This window comes from Carlito syrichta, unplaced genomic scaffold (genome assembly GCF_000164805.1).
Source record: "Carlito syrichta isolate Samal-C Ts95f unplaced genomic scaffold, Tarsius_syrichta-2.0.1 Scaffold315591, whole genome shotgun sequence".
Classification (NCBI taxonomy): domain Eukaryota; kingdom Metazoa; phylum Chordata; class Mammalia; order Primates; family Tarsiidae; genus Carlito; species Carlito syrichta.
Window position 1 is genome coordinate 13301 of NW_007259687.1, and position 20451 is coordinate 33751.

Consider the following 20451-nt stretch of genomic DNA (forward strand, 5'->3'; position numbering starts at 1 on the left):
TGTTTTGTTTTGAGTTGAAGTCTTACTCTGTCGCCCAGACTGGAGTGCAGTGGCCGCTCCCGGCCATCGCAGCCTCAACCTGCTGGGCTCTGGTGATCCTTCAGCCTCAGCCTTCCAAGTAGCTGGAACTACAGGTGCGCGCTACCACACCTGGCTAGTTTTTTTTGTTTTGTTTTGTTTTGAGTTGAAGTCTTACTCTGTTGCCCAGACTGGAGTGCAGTGGCCACTCCTGGCCACCGCAGACTCGACCTGCTGGGCTCCGGCGATCCTTCAGCCTCAGCCTTCCAAGTAACTGGAACTACAGGTGCGCACTACCACACCCGGCTAATTTTTTGATTTATTGTAGAGATGAGGTCTCGCCAAGTTGCCTAGGCGGGTCTCGAACCCGCGGGCTCTGGCAATCCACTCACCTCAGTCTCCCAAAGGCACGAGATTACAGGCTAAGCCACCGAGCCTGGCTTAGTTTTTGATTTATTGTAGAGACGAGGTCTTGCCAAGTTGCCCAGGTGGGTCTTGAACCCGCGGGCTCGGGCAATCCACTCACTTCAGCCTCCCAAAGCATGGGATTACAGGCTGAGCCACTGAGCCTGGCTAAGACACAGTCTTTATGGAATTCACAACTGGGACTTTTGTTCTCAATCTCATTTCCATCATCTAGCCTAGACATAACTGAGAAACCTCTGCAAGCAATCTGCTCACTTCGCTATTCCAGTTGCCCTGCAAGACTCAGGGAGGCATGCTCTGGAACTGGATCTCAGTCTGATGGCAGGAGAGAAGCTGGTCTTACCTTAGAAACCCAAAGAAGCCACTGGTTCCCGGCTCTTTCAATAGAGGTGTATTGTTTTGCTGCAGTGATGGAACGGCTAGCACTGTCAGGCTGTCCCCCAACTTAGAATCTGCAAGAAAAACACTCGGGTAGGAAAAGGATGTCAGTCCTTAGGTGGCTTTCACATGAGTAAGAGAAGACAAGACACCCAGCATGAGCCAAGGACCACTCACGCCACAGTTTTTTTTGAATTGGTGTCTCACTCTTACCCACACTGGAATGCAGTAGTATTATCATGGCTCACTGCAACCTTGACCCCCTGGGCTCAGCGATCCTTCTGCCTCAGTCCCCCGAGTAGCTGGGACTACAGGCATGCACCATCACGCCTGGCTAAGTTTTTGATTTTTTGTAGAAATGAGGTCTTGTTGTGTTGCTTAGGCTAGTCTTGAACTCCTGGGCTCAAGCAATCCTCCCGCCTTGGCCTGGGATCGCAAGCATGAGCCACCACACCCGGTCCAAGATTTCTTTAAAGCCAGGTGAATGTTCTGACCATCCTAGTTTCATCTCAGTTCAGTAAGGTGCTATTCTGACCTCTGGGTGTTTTCAGTCAGGTTTCAAAGATATTTACATAACTCAAGTCCCAGCCACCCACCATGGTTGGTATGTCTTCATTTGGAGTGACAAGTTGTTGATGAACTCACTTGCTTACTCTGTTTTTGTGATAGCTGAAGTTCACGTCGGATCTTCATGCTGGGTGAAAGACCAGCAATTCAGGAGGGCGATGGCTTGACAAGCATCCCCACTCTTGCAGACATCCATCTGCACCTCCCATATTAACACTAGTGCTCCGAAAGGAAGAGGAACAAGCTTCCTAGAGATCATTCTCCAACAGTACAGGAAAGGGAAACACATCCCTCCCAAGCTTCTTTTTGAGTTGGGATCTCACCCTGTCGCCTAGGCTGGAGTGCAGTGGCACGCTCACGGCCACCACAGCCTCGACCTGCTGGGCTCTGGCGATCCTTCTGCCTCAGCCTTCCAAGTAGCCAAAACTACAGGTGCGCACCACCCCACCCAGCTAAGTTTTAAAATTTATTGTAGAGACGAGGTCTCACCAGGTTGCCCAAACTGCTCTGGAACCCCTGGACTCAGACAATCCTCTCACCTTCACTTCTCAAAGTGCTGGGATTACAGGTGTGAGCCATCATGCCTGGCTTTCAAGTTTTCTATGAAATTTATCACCCTACTTGGAGATGTTTTGAAACTATGGGATCATCGGTTTCACCATCAGAAGCAGAGGAAAGGCACGCATCGCCTCCCTTCATTCCTTTTGGGAGTTGGGGAGGTTTCTATGACCCTAGGATAGGCCCAGACCAGAGGATGGCCAACAGGCACTTCCATGGGTGCAAGACACATGGCCTGCTGAGCATGCTGACTCAGCTCTGTGACACTCTGCTCATCAGAGGACTAAAAGGAGGAGGATGATTGTTAAAGGAGAAGAAATATGAATTTCTCAGAACCTACCCGGTGTCTGGACATCAGCGATTTCAGGGGCTAGGGTCTCCTGCCATTCCTGCTGGGTTTTTCCTTGACTGTTCTGATGAAAAGAGGACCAAGAAAAGTCTTAACTTTACTCCTACACAGTTTGGCAATCTGAATGCTATTTGCCGGTGAATTGATTTCACATCAGCACTGGGGCCTGGCTTCTGACTGCCCAGACAGGTTCTATATTTCTTTCTATAGCACTGCCCTTTTTTCGTTTCAGCATCCTCATCACTGTCCCTCTAAAACCATGAGATTTAGGAGCTAAGAACAGACCAGGCTGGGTTTAACTTATCGTTCCATGTTACTGAGTGCCTACTGTTGCCAAGGACAGAACACTGAGGTTTCGGAAATCAGGAAGACCTTAAATTTACCTTGGAGAAATGTATACTCTCTGGATAAAAACTGACATATAAACTAAGTATGATAATACAATGTGATAAGGCTACCTCAGGGGTCCATATAGAGGGCTATGGCTGCTGAGGAGAACATTAATGGAGCGGGTGACAGTTACTCAAGGAAGGCGTCACAGGGGAAGTGATGTCTGAAGGGGGCCTCAGTTGAATGAGTGAGATTTTTCATAAAGGGGGTGAGGAGACAGTCACCGAGGGCAGTGTCCAGACAAGGACATGATACACAGGGCATAATGCTCATTAAAGAACAAATACAATCAGCATGGCTAGAGTCAGGCGTGGTAGAAACATGATCATGACATTAGCAGCAGCACAATACAACACAATCTTATTATTTTTCCATGTGCTACTGCTTTATAGAAATTCCTTTATACTTTGAAGGGAACCTTTTACAACCTTGTTCCAGGCACACATTTCCCAGAAAATACCCTGATAGTCAGAAACATGGTTCATATCTTTTCTTTGGGAATTTCTACCAACTGCCACTCCCCTCACCCAGTCAGAACTTAAAAGCCTGAGTACTCGGCAGTGCTGAGTTTCTCGAGCTGTTTTGCTGGTGAAGAATTCTATAGCAAGGGGTTATAGACTATCAAGATGGGTTCTCGAAGACAGAGGCATAGCAGACCTCTGGAAAAGTTAAGACTAATCCCCACCCTAAGAACAAACTTCAGGTTAGAATGGCAGGTATTTTTGAGATGAGCTTCTTCACAAACCTCTCAAATCATATCCAGACCACATCGACAGCCACCTAAGTCAAATTCCTGTAAAAGCCAAAGGAAACTCTGGGAAGGAGGGAGACCATTTTTATCTTTTTGAGACAGAGTGAAGGTGAAATCCAGAGGGCCCAGCTCTGGTTTCTGGCTTGAGGGAATGTTTCTTACAAATGTAGTACAACTACGGTTTGGGGCTTGAATCCTGCTTCAGCGAATGGCCGTAATAAAAGCATCTACAGAGGGTGGTAGCAGGGACCAGAGGGCAAAAACCCTAGGGCAGAGGCACAGCCTGCCTCTGAACCAGGGGAGATTCCTCCACAAGATGGTACAGCTTGTATGCTCTCCTAAAACCTTGACGGCAGTCTTCTCAGGCAAAATTCGTAAGAGTAGAAAAATATTATAGCTGGAATTAAGACTCAGGGTAACATCTGGGATGTCCTTCAGAACAGAATACCCTGAAAACCTGATGCAAGATTTTCCCTCTGCATGTTCAGTACCAGATCTGTTTAGAAGTGCAGTTCAAGCAGAGGTGGCAAAAAACCCAAAAACCTACATGCAGTCTGTTTCACTTCTGAGCCATTTATCTCCATTTATCTTCTCCCTCCCATTTTCCGTCCCAGATTCCGTCTGGATCCCCAGGTCCAGGATCCGAAGTAACAAAAGGAAGGGTTCTGCCCTTCCTTCTCATTCTCCCCAGAACACCTCTTATGAAACAGAGGTCTGTTTTGTATTCCTCTAAGCTTTCCTCACAGACTCTCAATGTGTTCAGTCGTGCATCCTGCACACTGATGGTGATCCTACACCCTAACTCCCCCCAAAGGCGGGGGAGAAAATATTAAGCATTGGACCATAGGAGCAAATGCAATTTTTCCAGCTCAAGTGACTTACACTGAGAGTCACTGTGATCACTGTAATTTGGGAGAAATCCTCTCCCTGGGAACAGGGTCTACGAGGGAGGATGTCTTTAGGCTTTGAGTCAAAATCAATAAACATGTTCCTTTTACTCAAGAGTTTTTTTCTAAACCCAGAATAGGTTGAAAAGGTAATTATGTTGAGTAAGACGCTGTGGGTACTGTTCTTGAGGGAGATGATGTGTCAGACTAAGAATAGGAAGCTACGAACGGTAAAGGGTGAGGGAAACGTTCCTTTAATAGTGATTATCTTGGTTGTATAAAGCGTCTTTATTCTTTGGAGCTTCGTGTACTCCTCATGTACTTTCTCATTCCTTCTTACCTCTCTGAAGGATGGGGCGATAGAAGGCAGGTGACTATCTGCCTAAAATCACTCAGTAGGCCAGCTGACCATGACACAACTGGGGCCCTGTACTTGGCCCCTATCCACGGAGGCAGAGGTCCAAATCCCTAAGTGCACACTCCTCCCCCAACTAAATTATAAGCTCCTGGAAAAAAGAAACTCAATTTTATACATGTTTGCATGTGTCCCAGCATTCCCACCTTGAAAGCAGGAGACAGAATAATTGTTTAGAAAATACCAATGTGGGCAACATAACGGGACCCCATCTTTTCAGGAAAAAAAAAAAATTAGCCAGGCATGGTAGCTCATGCCTGTAGTCCCAGCTACTAAGAAGGCTGAGGCAGAAGGATTGCCTAAGCCCCGGAGGGCAAGGCTGTGCTGAGACACAGTCATGCCACTGCACTCAGCCTGGATGGATGAGAGAGAGAGAGACCCTGTCTCTATCTCTCTAAAAAAGAAGAAGAAGAAGAAGAACGCCAGTCATGGTGGCCCAAGCCTGTAATCCTAGCACTTTGGGAGGCCTAGATGACAGGATTGCCTGAGTCCAGGGGTTCGAGACCAACCTGGGCAACTTGGCAAGACCTTGTCTCTACAATAAATAAAAAAAAGTAGCCGAGCATGGTAGCACATGCCTGTGGTTCCAGCTACTTGGAAGGCTGAGGCGGAAGGATGACCTGAGGCTGCGGTGGCTGGGAATGTGCCACTGCACTCCAACCTGGGTGACAGAGTGAGACTCCAACTCAGATAAAAGAAAAAAAAAATCATTCTTCTACTTAAAAATGTCTTAGGGGAATTCCTATGATCTTGAAGGTGGCCTCAAGGCCTTTCATGATCCAGCCCAGGCTGACCTCTCCATATCTCAGCACTGTACTATAAGCTGCAGGCACACCTGACTGCAGGTACCAAAGGCAGCATACTTAGCTCCCTTGGCCTGAGCTCGTTGAACAACTCTGAGCTACTCCAGGAAGGCTTCCCTCATGGCCAGTTTGTGTTCCCTTCGTACTCTGTGTTTCCTTCTATCCCTGCACATAGCACATCTGTCAGTAATTGTCTGCCTACCCTTATACTGTTGGTGTTTTTAGGCTAAAGTATGGTATGGTATGGTACTTGGCACCTAGTAAATACCCAGTGAAAATTTGTTGAATGAGACCAGTATGGTGGCTCTCACAACTATAATCTCAGCACTTTGGGAAACTGAGGTGGGAGTATCACTTGAGGCCGGGCAACTGAACAAGACCCCATCTTTTAAAAAAAAAATTGGGGCCGGGTTTGGTGGCTCTGCCTGTAATCCCAGCACGTTGGGAGGCCAAGGCAAGTGGATTGCCTGAGCTTGTGGGTTTGAAACCAGCCCTGGCAACTTGGTGAGATCTCACTTCTACAATAAATTAAAAAATTAGCCGGGCGTGGTGGTGTGTGCCTGTAGTTCCAGCAACTTGGAAGGCTGAGGCAGAAGGATCACCTGAGCCCAAAAGGTCACGGCTGTGGTGGCTGTGAGTGTGCCACTGCACTCCAACCTGGACGACAGAGTGAAATTCTGATTCAAAAAAAGTTGTTTTGTTTTTTTTTAATTTAAAAAAGAAATAAATTTGTTAAATGAAAGCATATGTAAGTGTTTTTTCAATAACTGATCATGTTACGGATGGGTCCTGAGAAGGTGAAGGAGGTGATTTGTTAGTGTTTGAGTACTTAGAATCAGAGCACCTTTGGAGATATAGAGAACTAAGAAAAAAAGAAGCATCTGTAAGGCATGTGTAGCAGTTAACAAATATTTAAAGAGGGAAGAAAAAGAAAAAGAGCGCTATGGTAGGGTGCAATAGCTCATGCCTATAATCCTAGCACTTTGGGAGGCAGAGGTGAGAGGACTGCCTGAGCTCACAGGTTCAAGACCAGCCTGGGCAAAATATCAAGATCTCGTCTCTACAATAAATCAAAAATTAGCTGAGTGTGGTGGTGCATGCCTGTAGTTCCAGCTACTTGAAGGCTGAGACAGAAGAATCGCCAGAGCCCAGCAGGTTGTCGCTGCAGTGGCCATGAGCATGCCACTGCACTCCAGCCTGGGCGACAAAGTGAGACTCTGACTCAAAAAAAAACGGGGGGGGGGGCACTATTTTAGAGCTGTTATGGATAAGAAGTCCTGAAATGGAGATATATGAATATCTAAATGGGGAACAGATCTGATAAGTGAAATCCAACACTATCAGGGGTCAGTCCATCATTGCTCTAGTTTTCTCTTACCAGATACCAGTGCTGATTCATGTCTAGCTCATCTGTAAAAACGTGATGTTCCTAGATACAGACCCCAGTGTAGATGAAGGCAAAAAGTTTTCATTTTTTTTAGTTGGAGTTTCACTCTGTCGCCCAGACAGGAGTGCAGTGGCCGCTCCCGGCCACCTCAGCCTCAACATGCTGGGATCCGGCAATCTTCCGCCTTAGCCTTCCAAGTAGCTGGAACTACAGGCGCGCACTACCACACCCAGTTAATTTTTGATTTATTGTAGAGATGAGGTCTTGCCAAGTTGCCCAGGCGGGTCACGAACCAAGAGAAAATTCTATACTGGATCCCACCTCAATTCAATACAGACCTATTTCCTGTTTCAACTGTTGAGTACAAGCAGCAGCTTTTGCAGCTGAGAAGAAAGGACCTTCTAACAAAAGGATTCCCTGATGTAGGTGTTATGCAGCCACTTTTGGGATGGGCTGTGACCAGGGTGGAACAATGGATGCTGCAGACAGTGAAACCTGAGAACAAGTCCAGTCAATTCAATCTGCTTGAAGGACCAAGATGTGCTGGTAGCAAGAATCCTGACTTGTAACAGAACAGAACAGCCGACAGCATTCAAGCCTCCATTTTGGCGCTTACCCTCCTGGTTTCCATAGCGGGCTTCTTTCTGTTGGGGCTTTGGCTGGAAGTCCCCATCTCAGCTCTGAAGTGGGGGGAGAAACCCAGGAAATGTTACCGGCAGAGGCAATATCACTACATTCAAGCAAATGTGGCCCAAATGAATATTTCAGCAGGTTGGCTATTTTTATACCACTCCTGGCCGGCAGGATAAATTGTGTGGCCAAATTTTCTTTGGGTGCTGCTTTAATTCACAGCCAAATCCCAACTTCAAACATTGAGGGATCTGGGATTTGAGAAAGGGAGTGACTGACAGCAGGTATCTGATTTTGAAGTATTTGATTGTGTATCAAAACCCAGAGAAAGGGAAGGTGTGAGGCCTCATTTCCATGGAAAATGCAGTCAAGGCCGGGTATGGTGGCTCACGTCTATAATCCCAGCACTTTGGGAGGCCGAGGTAAGAGGATTGCCTGAGCCCACGGGTTTGAGACCAGCCTGGGCAACCTGGCGAGACCTTATCTCTACCATAAATTTAAAAATTAGCTGGGCATAGTGGTGTGTGCCTGTAGTTCCAGCTATTTGGAAGGCAGAGGTGGAAGGATAACCTGAGCCCAGCAGGTCGAGTGCAGCGTGCCACTGCACTCCAGCCTGGGAGACAGAATGAGACTTCAACTCAAAAAAAAAAAGGAAAATGCAGTCAAGTGGAACAGAGCAGAGCTCTACACCTCCAAGTACCCTCACAGTTCCACCTGGCTTGGAAAGGAGCTCTCCAACTCTCCACCTGCACGTGCATCTGGAGGGCATAGAGTCAGCTCCTTGGCGGTCTACCACCACTGCTACTATATGTCTAGGGGCCCTCATGGACCAGGAAAAGAGTGGCTGTTCTCTGATTCTGGGGTGAACGTATCTTGGGCTAGGGAGGTGACTGCACCTTGGATTGCTCCAGCAGCTCTCTCTGCGATGCTAGCAAGAATGACTGAATTGTCTTACTGATTCATTTTGCCCATGACAGAGACCAAAGGAAGAACAGTAATCTCCACCATAAGAGCTCCAAAATGTCAGTCACGTGTTCAGCATTCCCCAAATATCACAGCACCTCACCCAGTAATTGCTACATACCCTCTTTTTTTTATTTTTTATTTTTTTGAGTTGGAGTCTCACTCTGTCGCCAGACTGGAGTGCAGTGGCTGCTCCCAGCCACCGCAGTCTCGACCTGCTGGGCTCCGGCTATCCTTCTACCTCAGCCTTCCGAGTAGCTGGAATTACAGGCGTGCGCTACCACGCCCGGCTAATTTTTTGATTTATTGTAGAGATGAGGTCTCGCCTGCTCAGGCAGGTCTCGAACCCGTGGGCTCAGGCAATCCACTCACCTCAGCCTCCCAAAGGCACGGGATTACAGGCTGAGCCACCGAGCCCGGCTGATACATACTCTCTTACAAACATTTATATTTTAACCTGAACTGCCGCTGAAGCTTCCAAAAGCTTATTGCTCACTGGGTAAGACAAAATTATTATTATCATTATTTTTGAGTTGGAGTCTCACTCCATCGCCCAGGCTAAGGTGCAGTGGTATGCTCACGGCCACCTCAGTGTCAACCTGCTAGACTCAGGCGATCCTTCTGCCTCAGCTTTCCAAGGAGCTGGAACTACAGGCGCGCACTACCACACCTGGCTAATTTTTGATTTATTGTAAAGACGAGGTCTTGCCAAGTTGCTCAGGCTGGTCTTGAACCTGTGGGCTCAGGCAATGCACTCGCCTCGGCCTCCCAAAGTGCTGAGATTACAGGATGAGCCACCAAGCCCGGACTAAAGTTATATTTCATTTGTTCATAATCGTTCAAGAGTTTCTCTACGTCTTTGTATTTTATTCTGAGATTTGTAAATCTTGCACCTTCTGACGATACTACCACAGTAAGCACTCATTGAATGTGTCGAATTCAACTGCTGCGATCTGACTGTCTCTTCTCTGCCTTCATCCTGATGAACAGAGTAATCTTACTTTGCTGAGAAAGGGACTGTGTTGAAATTATACTGCAAATAACAACTCACTCCCTTTCCTTAGTCCACCCACTTGGATAGGCAGGTACTGGCAAAGCCCTAAAAAGAAAAATGACCCTCCCAAGGACAAGACCAACCAGCAGCGACAGCTGGCAAAGCCTAGCTAGGATGCAGGAGTTGGTCTCTCCCCCATTCCACTGACCTGTCCAGGCCTGGCCTGATGGGGGAACTGGATTCTTCCATGCATTTTCGTTTCCTCATCAGGGCTCCTGACGCTTTCTCCTCAGTTAGGACCTTCAGAGAGGAAACAGACTCCTGTGACTCCTCCTTTTCCAAAGTTGCTCACAGTTCATGGAGGCAGAGTAAAGAGAACGCCCTATCTTTAAACTGCCAAAGGCAACTTTTAACACCAACTTCGCAAGTAAGGATAGACATTCTGTTAGAGACATGATCTCAGAAGTCTTGCCAAAGGAGAAAAGATGGTCTTATGTTTACAGTTCTGATTGGACCTGGGCAGCAACTGGGGGGCAAAGTAAGAGGAAGAGAAACGAGCAGGACAACAGGTGGCAATAAAGGCAATGTTCATTTTGTGCAGAAAGGCAAACTTACCAACCCCAGAGGACTGCCATTTATTGGTTTCCCTATAAAAGAAAATCTGGATTAAGGATTTGTTTTACCTGGATTTCTAGATACTATTTATTTATTGGTACCGGCCCTAGACAAAGCTACCATGTATGCCTTTATCCCTGCTACTTGGCACTGCTTTCCCTAGAAACAGGGTCTTTAAACTCTATTTCTATTTGCAGAATGATTATCATCACAAGCGGGAAAGGGTCTGATTCACACTACACTAATGATATGCCACCTACAAGGGAATGATCCTTACTACAAAAGAAAAACAAGTAGAACTTCAGGCATCAGTGACAAATGAATTGGAGAGATATTTTGAGGCAAGGCCTTTGCACCGTTTTTCAAATAGAATGGGCAGGTGTTTACTTATCTTTCCATCAGTAAAAATAGCTATGGCCATCACAGATGAAAAATTGAAAGATACCTCTAAGACATCTCTAAGGTGAACAGAATACTTGTAAAATGAAAAGATTTATATATAGTTAACTTTTACTGAGTGGTTACTCTGTCAGACTTTGTATTTTCCATCTACCAGTATTTATGTATTTAATCCTTTTAACAACTCAGTACGAGTATTATTCTTCACCATTTCACAAAAGGGGCACATAAAGATTAAGTATTTTGAGTCAGGTGTGGTGGCTCACACCTGTAATCCCAGCACTTTGGGAGGCTGAGGCAAGAGGATTGCCTGAGTTCAGGGGTTCGAGACCAGCTTGGGCAACTGGGTGAGACCAATAAACCAAAAAATTAGCTGGGCATGGTGGCGTGCACCTGTAGTTCCAGTTATTTGGAAGGCTGAGGCGGAAGGATTGTCTGAGCCTAGCAGGTTGAGGCTGCAGTGGCCATGAACATGCCACTGCCCTCCAGTCTGGGCAACAGAGTGAGACTCTGACTCAAAAAAAAAAAAAAAAAAGATTGGCTGGGCATGGTTGCTCAGCCTGTAATCCCAGCACTTTGGAAAGCCAAGGTAAGAGGACTGCCTGAGCCCGGGGGTTCAAGACCAGCCTGGCCAACTTGGCAAGACCTCGTCTTTATAATAAACCAAAAAATTAGCCAGGCATGGTGGCATATGCCTGTAGTTCCAGATATTTGGAAGGCTGAGGCAGAAGGATCGCCTGAGTCTAGCAGGTCGAGGGTGCGGTGGCCATGAGCGTGCCACTGCACTCCAGCCTGGGCAACAGAGTGAGCTCCTACTCAAAAAAAAAAAAAAAAAAGATTAAATAATTTATCTGAGTTCACATGGCCACTAAGTAGTTGAATCAGGCAGTCTGGCTTGGAGCACATGCTCCTGTCATGTGCACTGTGTGGCTGGAGCCCAGTAAGGACCATTTTGCCATACTCAGCTGGCACTGCCAGCCCATTTTTCTCTCAACCACCCACACTCACATCTTTCTACTTACCGGGCGACAAGTTTTCATGAAACCATTTCATTTCTACATAGAGAGTGAAAACAAACGGGTAGGGGACCAAGACAACGTCTCCATGTTTGAATTTCAGGTGGGAAACTCTCTCCCACTTGCTTTTATCTGGGAAAGGGTGTTAAGGAGGGGGGCGAGATGCCAGTAGGCAGCACTACCGTAGGGATGGACTCCCTTTCCTTCCCTGACCTGCCCTTCAGACTCCCCATGGTTTTACTGCCTCCATTTGAGTCTACATGTGAATTGTAGTTCATTCCCAGCTAGAAAAGAAAGGATACAGGGAAACACAATGAAGTGTTCTGTAGCAAACGGCTGCAGATTGTCCAAGTTTCCCAAGACCGCACGGATGGAATCCTGAAAAACATACTTGAAATGACTTGAATCCTGTCGGGTCTTAGCTGATCTGCTTATATATGTCCCTGCTCTTCACAAACTCTATATTCTTCTAAACAGAACTATTTGCTGTTCCCTGAACATGGCTTTTGAGTCTCCATTTCTATACTTTTGCATAGTCTGTTCCCTCTGCCTGAAATATCCTTTCCACTCATCAGCACATGTCCAAAACCGACTTCCTTAAAGGTACAGTTCAAAAGACATCTCCAGAGAGCTTTCTCTGATTTACCAAGTTGTAACTGACTGTTAGAACTTCACAGTAGTTAGCCTGGGGCCTGGGGCCTTTACTACATTCCACATACCTATGTTTTATATTTCTCACTGGGAGATCTGCTTTAAGTAGAATATACACCTGGTTTATCTTTTTTTTTTTTTTTTTTTGTGTTGGGGTCTCACTCTGTCGCCCAGGCTGGAGGGCAATGGCATACTCTTGGCCACTGCAGCCTAAATTGGCTGGGTTCAGGCAATCCTTCCACCTCAGCCTTCCAGATGCCTGTAATCTCAGCACTTAGGGAGGCCAAGGTGAGAGGACTGCTTGAGCCCAGGAGCTCGACACCAGCCTAGACAACACAGCAAGACCTTATCTCTACAAAATAATGAAAAAATTAGTTGGGCTTGGTAGTGTGCACCTATAGTCCCAATAATCCATAGAGTGAGACCCTGACTTACAAAAAAAAAGACAACTGGATTTCTTTTCTCTTTTTCTTTCTTCTTTTTTTTTTATGATCTGGGTCTCATTCTGTCACCCAGGCTGGAGTGCAATGGCACGATACTTCCACCTCAGCCTCCCGAGTAGCTGGGACTACAGATGCATGCTACCATGCCCAGATAATTTTTTTGTTTTGAGTCAGAGTCTTACTCTGTAACCCAGGCAGGACTGCAGTGGCACATTGCTCACAGTCACCGCAGCCCTGACCTGCTGGGCTCAGGTGATCCGCCTCAGTCTTCCAAGTAGCTGGAACTACAGGCGTGCACCACCACACCCAGCTAATTTTTTAATTTATTGTAGAGATGAGATCTGGCCAAGTTGCCCAGGCTAGGTTCGAACCTGTGAGTTCAGGCAATCCTCTCACCTCAGGTTCCCAAAGTGCTAGGATTATAGGCAAGAGCCACTGCGCTTGGCCCCCAGCTAATTTTTAAAAAATATTTTGTAGAGACAGGGTCTAGCTATGTTGCCTAGGTTGGTTTCAAACTCCTGAGCTCAGGCCATCTTCCTGCCTTGGCCTCCCAAAGTGCTGGGTTTACAGGCATGAGCCACTGCACCCGGTTGACTACTGGATTTCTATGAGAAAAAAATCTAGGCCAGACTTGGTGGCTCAGCCTGTAATCCCAAGACTTTGGGAGGCCAAGGCGAGTGGATTGCCTGAGCCCGCAGGTTCGAGATCAGCCCAGGCAACTTGGTGAGACCTTCTCTCTGCAATACATCAAAAATTAGCCGGGTGTGGTAGCGCATGCCTGTAGTTCCGGCTACTAGGAAGGCTGAGGTGGAAGGATCGTCAGAACCCAGCAGATTGACACTGGGGTGGCCGTGAGTGTGCACTCCAGCCTAGGCGACAGAGAGAGACTCCAACTCAAAAAAAAAAAAAAAAATCTGAATTTCAGTCCCAGCTTTGTCATTTCACCTCTCTAAGCTTCATTCTCCTCGTGTTTGGGTTCACAAAAGACAGAAATTGTATCCTGTTTATTTTTGTATTTTCCATACTGCATAGTGTCTAGCTTATAATTATAATATCTAATATTTATTAATTACTATGGAAAGTGTTATTGTTTTTATACATATTACTTTAGTGCTGACAAAAACCTAAAGAGATAGGTACCTCTAATATCCCCATTTTACAGATGTGGAAACAGACCAGGAGAGGTGAAAAAACATATTCAAGGATACATAGCTAGAAATGGCAGAGCCAAACTCTGAATCCAGGCAGTGCAGTTCCAGAGCTCACACATTTAACCACTATGCTAGACTATCCTCGCAAATGTTTCCTAAATGAATGAAAGAGAATGACTAACATCTGCCCCAAACCTCATGAGCATAAGAGTAAGAACATAGAAAAACAAAATGCATTTTGGAAACAATGTGATATATAATGTATGCAAATGCTCTCTAGCTATCATTTATTGAGCTACTGTGTGGCAAGCATTGCACCAATCTCTCGCTAATCCTCACCTGAATCTTGAAAACAGGCATTCCTTATTAGCCTAATTTGACAGTGAAGGAAACAAGCCCATAGAGGGCAGGTACTTGCCCAAAGTCACGATGTGAGTGACAGAACTAGAATTCAAATCTAGGTTTGATGGACTCTCAAGTCTGTGCTCCCTCCTCTCTACAATGTTGCCTTGAGTGGTTCTCTCCCTAGATTAACTAAAACAACGTGAAATAAAGCTGCTTTGGTCATAATTCAAATAAGTGGAAAGTTACAGTCCCATATTAAAGTAATTGTTATTTACAATGATGTCCTTGAGGGCCCTGCAAGATCCTAAGTATCTTTTAATGCTTAGCCAAAGAAGTGCCTTCTTAAGGTTATAACTTAACGTTTGGTTTCATAGAGTTTTCTGTTTACTGAATTGCTTTGAAATGTGGAAGCATAAGTCTTAAGAAATCATAATAATCATAAATCACTGAGTTGGGAAGTTAGAAGAAAATACGTTAGTTTAAACTTCTCATTTTACAAATGAGGCAAAGTCCAGACCGATATATGATTTGCCAAGGGTCAAACAACGAATTTGCGGTTGCATCAGGACTGGAATCCGGGGCCAACTCCCGGAATTCTAACTCCTTGTCCAATGCTTTCACCAATTTGTGAAGTTGTCCACCTGTTCAGTCCTCTTTCAAGGGGAGAAACTAAAGCTTGAGTTGCTGGGTAGAAAGGAATGAAAATGAAGTAGGAATAAAGCAATTGCAAATGTTTCCAATTAAAATGAAGACACAGCAACCTTGTCTGTGTATTTACAGTCGAGTTTCCTGAACGTCAAGTACCAGGCAGTGAGGTTTCCCAGAGCCCTTGAAGGCGGCAGTCCTCCGGAAGCTTTCTCTATGCCAGCTGCCACAAGAGAGAGCTACCCAAGGCTGGGAACTCTGGTGAAAACAAAATAACTGATAGCCTCAAAGGTGCTGACACTTCAGCTGGGAAAACGGAGAAAGGACACAGGCTTTACAATTCCCTGGAAAAACAGTAAAGTTTCTTTGCAGAGGAAATGTGGCAGGGAGAGGCCAAGTTATCAAGTGAAGGTTGTGCCTCAGTTTGTAGGAAATAATTAAAACCTGGATCCTTGGCTTAAAGAATAACCTTTCCAGAAGTTGCCTGCTTCTTTTCCCTACCTCCAGTTGCTGGATGATGACTTCTTTATTTTCTGTCTCTTCTCCTCTAGAAGGTAAACACACAAAGCATAAGTAAGACAAGAAGGAAAGTTCTGGAGAGAGTAGATTCTATTAGAGCAAAAACGACACTTCCACCGAGCTAAAGAAACATAATATAAATAACAATTTTGTGTGCTGACCCACAGCTCATGGGAAAGAAGTGATCACCTGGCCGGGCGCTGTGGCTCACACCTATAATCCCAGCACTTTGGGAGGCCAAGGTGAGAGGATTGCCTGAGCCCGCGGATTTGAGGCCAGCCTGGGCAAGTTGGCGAGACCTCATCTCTACATTTTTTTTAAAAATTAGCCAGGCATGGTGGCATGTGCCTGTAGTTCCAGCTACTTGGAAGGCTGAGGTGGAAGGATCACCTGAGCCCAGCGGATCAAGGCTGCGGTGGCCATGAGCATACCACTGCACTCCAGTCCAGGCAACAGAGTGAGACTTCGACTCAAAAAAAAAAAAGAAGTGATCACCTAGGTGGTGTCATCTAAACATTGGTATGGGCTGTACCAAAATGTCTTCTCCACTAACCAGTCAAGACTCAAAATTCTCACTGTGAAAATTAATACTTTTTTTTTTTAGATCGATTGTGGTTTGGGGACTTTTAGGTATCCTCAAGATCCTTTCAAATGGTCTCCAAGGACAAAACTATTTTCACAGTAATATTATTAAGATATTATTTGCCCTTTTCTTTCATCGTTAACATTTGTACCCCTAACCGCAAAAGCAATGGTGGTCAAAATCGCTAGTGCCTTAGCACAAATCTAGCCAGGTAACACTGAGCTGCATCAGCAGTCATAGTGATTTTTACTGCTGCACAGGAAAAAGAATCCAGTTTCATTTAATATCCTTGAGGAAACAGTAAAAGATTAATAGTTTTATAAAATCTCAACACTTGACTACATGCCCTTTTTTTTTTGAGTAGGTGTCTCACTCTGTTGCCCAGGCTAGAGTGCATTAGCTCACTCACCGCCACTGTAGCCTTGGCCCACTGGGCTCAGGCCTTCGGCCTCGGCCTTCCAAGTAGCTGGGATTACAGGCATGTAAGCCACAGCGCCCTGCAGCTACATACCTTTTTTAAAGTTCTGTGATAAAACAGGAAGTGTGCATGAGACACTTCTGCTGTATACCAAAATATGATGGTTATCTTAAGGAAACCCACTTGTGTGACTGTTTAAGCTGCAAACTGAGCTAGTTGCGTTTTTCATGAAATGGTATTTTACTTGAGTGATTAGCTGACAGACTATGTTATTCAGACTTGGGAGTTTGAGAGACACTTTCTCAAAAAGTAATAAAGTGAGCATGTCAATTCAAGAAAAACAACTGACAGTATTTGTTGTCAAAGATAAATTTGGGGCTTTCAAGTGAAAATCTGAATTCTGAAAAACTTCTATCCACCATTGTTTGACAGATTTTATGTACTTAAACACGTTTCTGATAGACTGGTAGTGATATTAACAAATATTTTTGATATTATATAATGAAATGTGTCAATATTTGGAGGATCTACACAAGTCAGTGAACCAAAATTTTCCAAATGACCAACAAAACACATCATGTTACAAAATCATCCTAGGTAAAACATTCATTCAAAGAACAAGACAGACCAATGGATTTTATAATTATTATTTATTTTTGAGTCAGAGTTTCACTGACGCCCAGGTCAGAGTACAGCGGCACAGTCATGGCCACCATAGCTTCGACCTGCTAGACTCAGGCGATCCTTCTGCCTCAGCCTTCCAAGTAGCTGGAACCACAGGCACGTGCCACCATGCCCAGATAAATTTTTGATTTATTGTAGAGACAAGGTCTTGCCAAGTTGCCTGGGTGGGTCTCGAACCCCTGTTCTCAGGCAATTCTCTCACCTCAGCCTCCCAAAGTGGTGGGATTACAAGCATGAGCCACCACACCTGGCCGACCAATGAATTTTAATGTAACAGTTCAAAAAGTTCACTGATATAATTTCAGATTCCACATTGCAACTAACCTTAAAAAAACACCACTTGGAAAAAAAAAACCTAAAACTATCACTTGTTAAGTTTTGTTGTCAAAAAAGAATATGCACAATGATCTGAGAGGACTATTTATACATTTCTACCTTTCTCAACTACATATCTATGTAGGCTAGATATAATTCAGCAACAACAAAATCTCACAACAGATTCAATGCAGAAGCAGATAATCTAGCAGTAATTTTTTTTTTTTTTTTGAGTCGGGGTTTCACTCTGTCACCCTGGCTGGAGTGCAGTGACATAATCACAGCTCACCACAGTCTCCAACTCCTGGGCTCAGGTAATCCTTCTACCCCTCAGCCTCCAGAGTAGCTGGGGACTACAGGCATGTACCACCATGCCCAGCTAATTTTAAAACATTTTTTGCAGAGATGAGGTGTCCCTACTTAGCAGTCTTCTATTAAACTAGACATTAATGAGATGTGCAGAAATGCAAAACAATGCCAATCTTCTCATTAATTTTTGTTTGCTTTGGAAAAAATAGTTTCAATAAAAACATGTCAACATTTAATGAGTGTATTATTTTGAAATTAATACATTTTTAAATAGTGGTAAGAAATCTGTAACATTAAATTTGTCATTTTAACCATTTTAAGTGTATAATTCAATGATATTACATTCACAATGTTGTACAATCATCGCCACTATTTCCAAAATTTTTTTTATGACTCCAAGCAGGAATACTGTACGCATTAAGCATTAACGCTCCATTCTTCACTTCTCCTAGCCCTTGGTGGGCTCTAATTTACTTTCTGTCTCTATGAATTTTCCTATTCTATATATTTCATATAAATGAACTAGTACAATATTTGTCCTTTTGGTTTATTTCACTTGACATAAAGCTTTCAAGGTTCATATGTTTGCACATGCACCAGAACTTCATTCCTTTTGCAATTTCTTTTTGTGGTCAAATAATAGTCCATTGTGTATATATACCACATTTTTTTTTTTTTTGAGTTGGAGTCTCACTCTGTCGCCCAGACTGGAGTGCAGTGGCCGCTCCCGGCAACCGCAGCCTCGACCTGCTGGGCTCCGGCGATCCTTCCGCCTCAGCCTTCGGAGTAGCTGGAACTACAGGCGCGTGCTACCACGCCCAGCTGGTTTTTTTCTTTTTTAATTTTATTGTAGAGATGAGGTTTTGCTGCCCAGGCGGGTCTCGAACCTGCGGGCTCAGGCAATCCACTCACCTTAGCCTCCCAAAGGTGCGGGATTACAGGCTGAGCCACCGAGCCCGGCTCCACATTTTTAATTTTTAAAATTTATTTATTAACTTTTTTTTATTTTAAAGATGTGGGGTACAATTCAGGGTTAGTTATACCCATATTTTGTTTATCTAGTCATATGCTGATGGATACTTGGGTTGTTTCCACCTTCTGGCTACTGTGAATAATGCTTCTATGAGCTGGGCATGGTGGCTCACACCTGTAATTCCAGTGCTTTGGGAGGTCAAGGCAAGAGGATTGCCTGAGTCAGGAGTTCGAGACCAACCTGGGCAACTTGGCAAGACCTCATTCCTATAATAAATCAGAAAATTAGCCAAATATGGTGCCATGTGGCTGTAACCCGAGCTCCTCAGAAGGCTAAGGCAGATGATCTAAGTCCAGAAGCTCAAGGATGTGGTAGCTGTGATCGTGCCACTCCAGCCTGAGCCACAGAGTGAGACTCTGACTAAAAAGAAAAAAGGGGGTAACCTCTTTCAGGTCCCCTCCTGCTGTGGGAGCTTTTCTGTCCTCCTACTAAATCCTACTTTCCCACAAGGAAAAAAAGAAAAGAAAAAGAAAAGCTTCTATGAACATTATTGTACAAGTTATCTGTATGAGTCCCTGTTTTCAATTCTTTTGAAAATATACCTTGGAGTGGAATTGCTGGATCATATGGTCCCCCTTTTTTTTTTTTTTTTTTTTTAGTTGGAGTCTCACTCTGTCACCCAGGCTGGAGGGCAGTGGCATGCTCACACTCATAGCCACCACAGCTTTGACTTGCTTGGCTCAGGCAATCCTTCCACCTCAGCCTACCAAATAGCTGGAACTACAGGTGCGTGCCACCACACCCAGCTAATTTTTTGATTTATTGTAGAGACGAGGTCTCGCCAAGTTGCCCGGGCTAGTCTTGAACCCATGGGCTCAGGCAATCCTCTCACCTCGGCCTCCCAAAGTGCTGGGATTATAGGCATAAGCCACTGTGCCCAGTCTCACATGGTAATTCTGTTTAACTTTTTAAGGAAATGCCAAACTGTTTTTCCACAGCGGCCACACCATTTTATATTCCCACCAAAAATGTATGGGGGCTCCAATTGCTTCACTACTTTGCCAAAAACTATTATTTTCTTTTTAAAATTATTATAACCGTCCTAGTAGGTATCAAGTGGTATCTCACTGCGGTTTTGATTTGCATTTCTTTAGTTACTAACTGATATTGAGCATCTTTCCATGTTTGCTGGCCATTTGTATGTGTTTTTTGGAGAAATGATAATTTAGGTCCTTTTTTCAGTTTATAATTGGGTTATCTTTTTGTTGTCGAGTTGTAGTTCTTTATATATTCTGGATATCAAATCCTTGTCAGATATATGATTTGCAAATATTTTCTCCCATTCTGTGGGTTGTCTTTTCACTCTTTTGAATATCCCCTGACATACAAATTTTTTTAGTTTTAATGAAGTCCAATTGATCTGTTTTTCTCTTGTTGCCTCTTTCTTTGATGTCATATGTAAGAAACCAGTACCAAATTCAAAGTCATGAAGATTTGCCCCTATGTTTTCTTCTAAGAGTTTTATTGTTACAGCTCTTAAGTTTAGGTCTTTGATCCATTTTTAGTTAACTTTTGTATAATGTGTAAGGTAAGGATCCAAATTCATTCTTCTACATATGGATATCTAGTTCTTCCAAAACCGTTCATGGAAAAGACTATTTCCCCACTGAATGGTCTGGTACTCTAGTTGAAAATCAATTGACCATTGATGTGAGAGTTTATTTTTGGGCTTTCAATTCTACCACATTGACATATGACTGTCCTTATGCCAGTGCCACACTGTGTTTTGTTTTTTTTTTTGAGTTGGAGTCTCACTCTGTTGCCCAGACTGGAGTGCGGTGGCCACTCCCGGCCACTGCAGCCTCGACC

The 20451-nt window shown here is 44.6% G+C and overlaps 1 protein-coding gene across 1 annotated transcript in view; it reads right to left on the reverse strand.

The window, feature by feature from the left end:
- Positions 1–788: 788 nt before the first annotated feature.
- Positions 789–20451, reverse strand: part of MAJIN (membrane anchored junction protein) — a 25308-nt gene continuing 5645 nt past the window's right edge. The window contains 7 exon segments of the mRNA XM_021706437.1: positions 789–896; positions 2288–2360; positions 9725–9816; positions 10132–10163; positions 11553–11678; positions 11849–11924; positions 15283–15328. Of these exon segments, the coding sequence (XP_021562112.1) occupies positions 789–896; positions 2288–2360; positions 9725–9816; positions 10132–10163; positions 11553–11678; positions 11849–11924; positions 15283–15328 (553 nt within the window).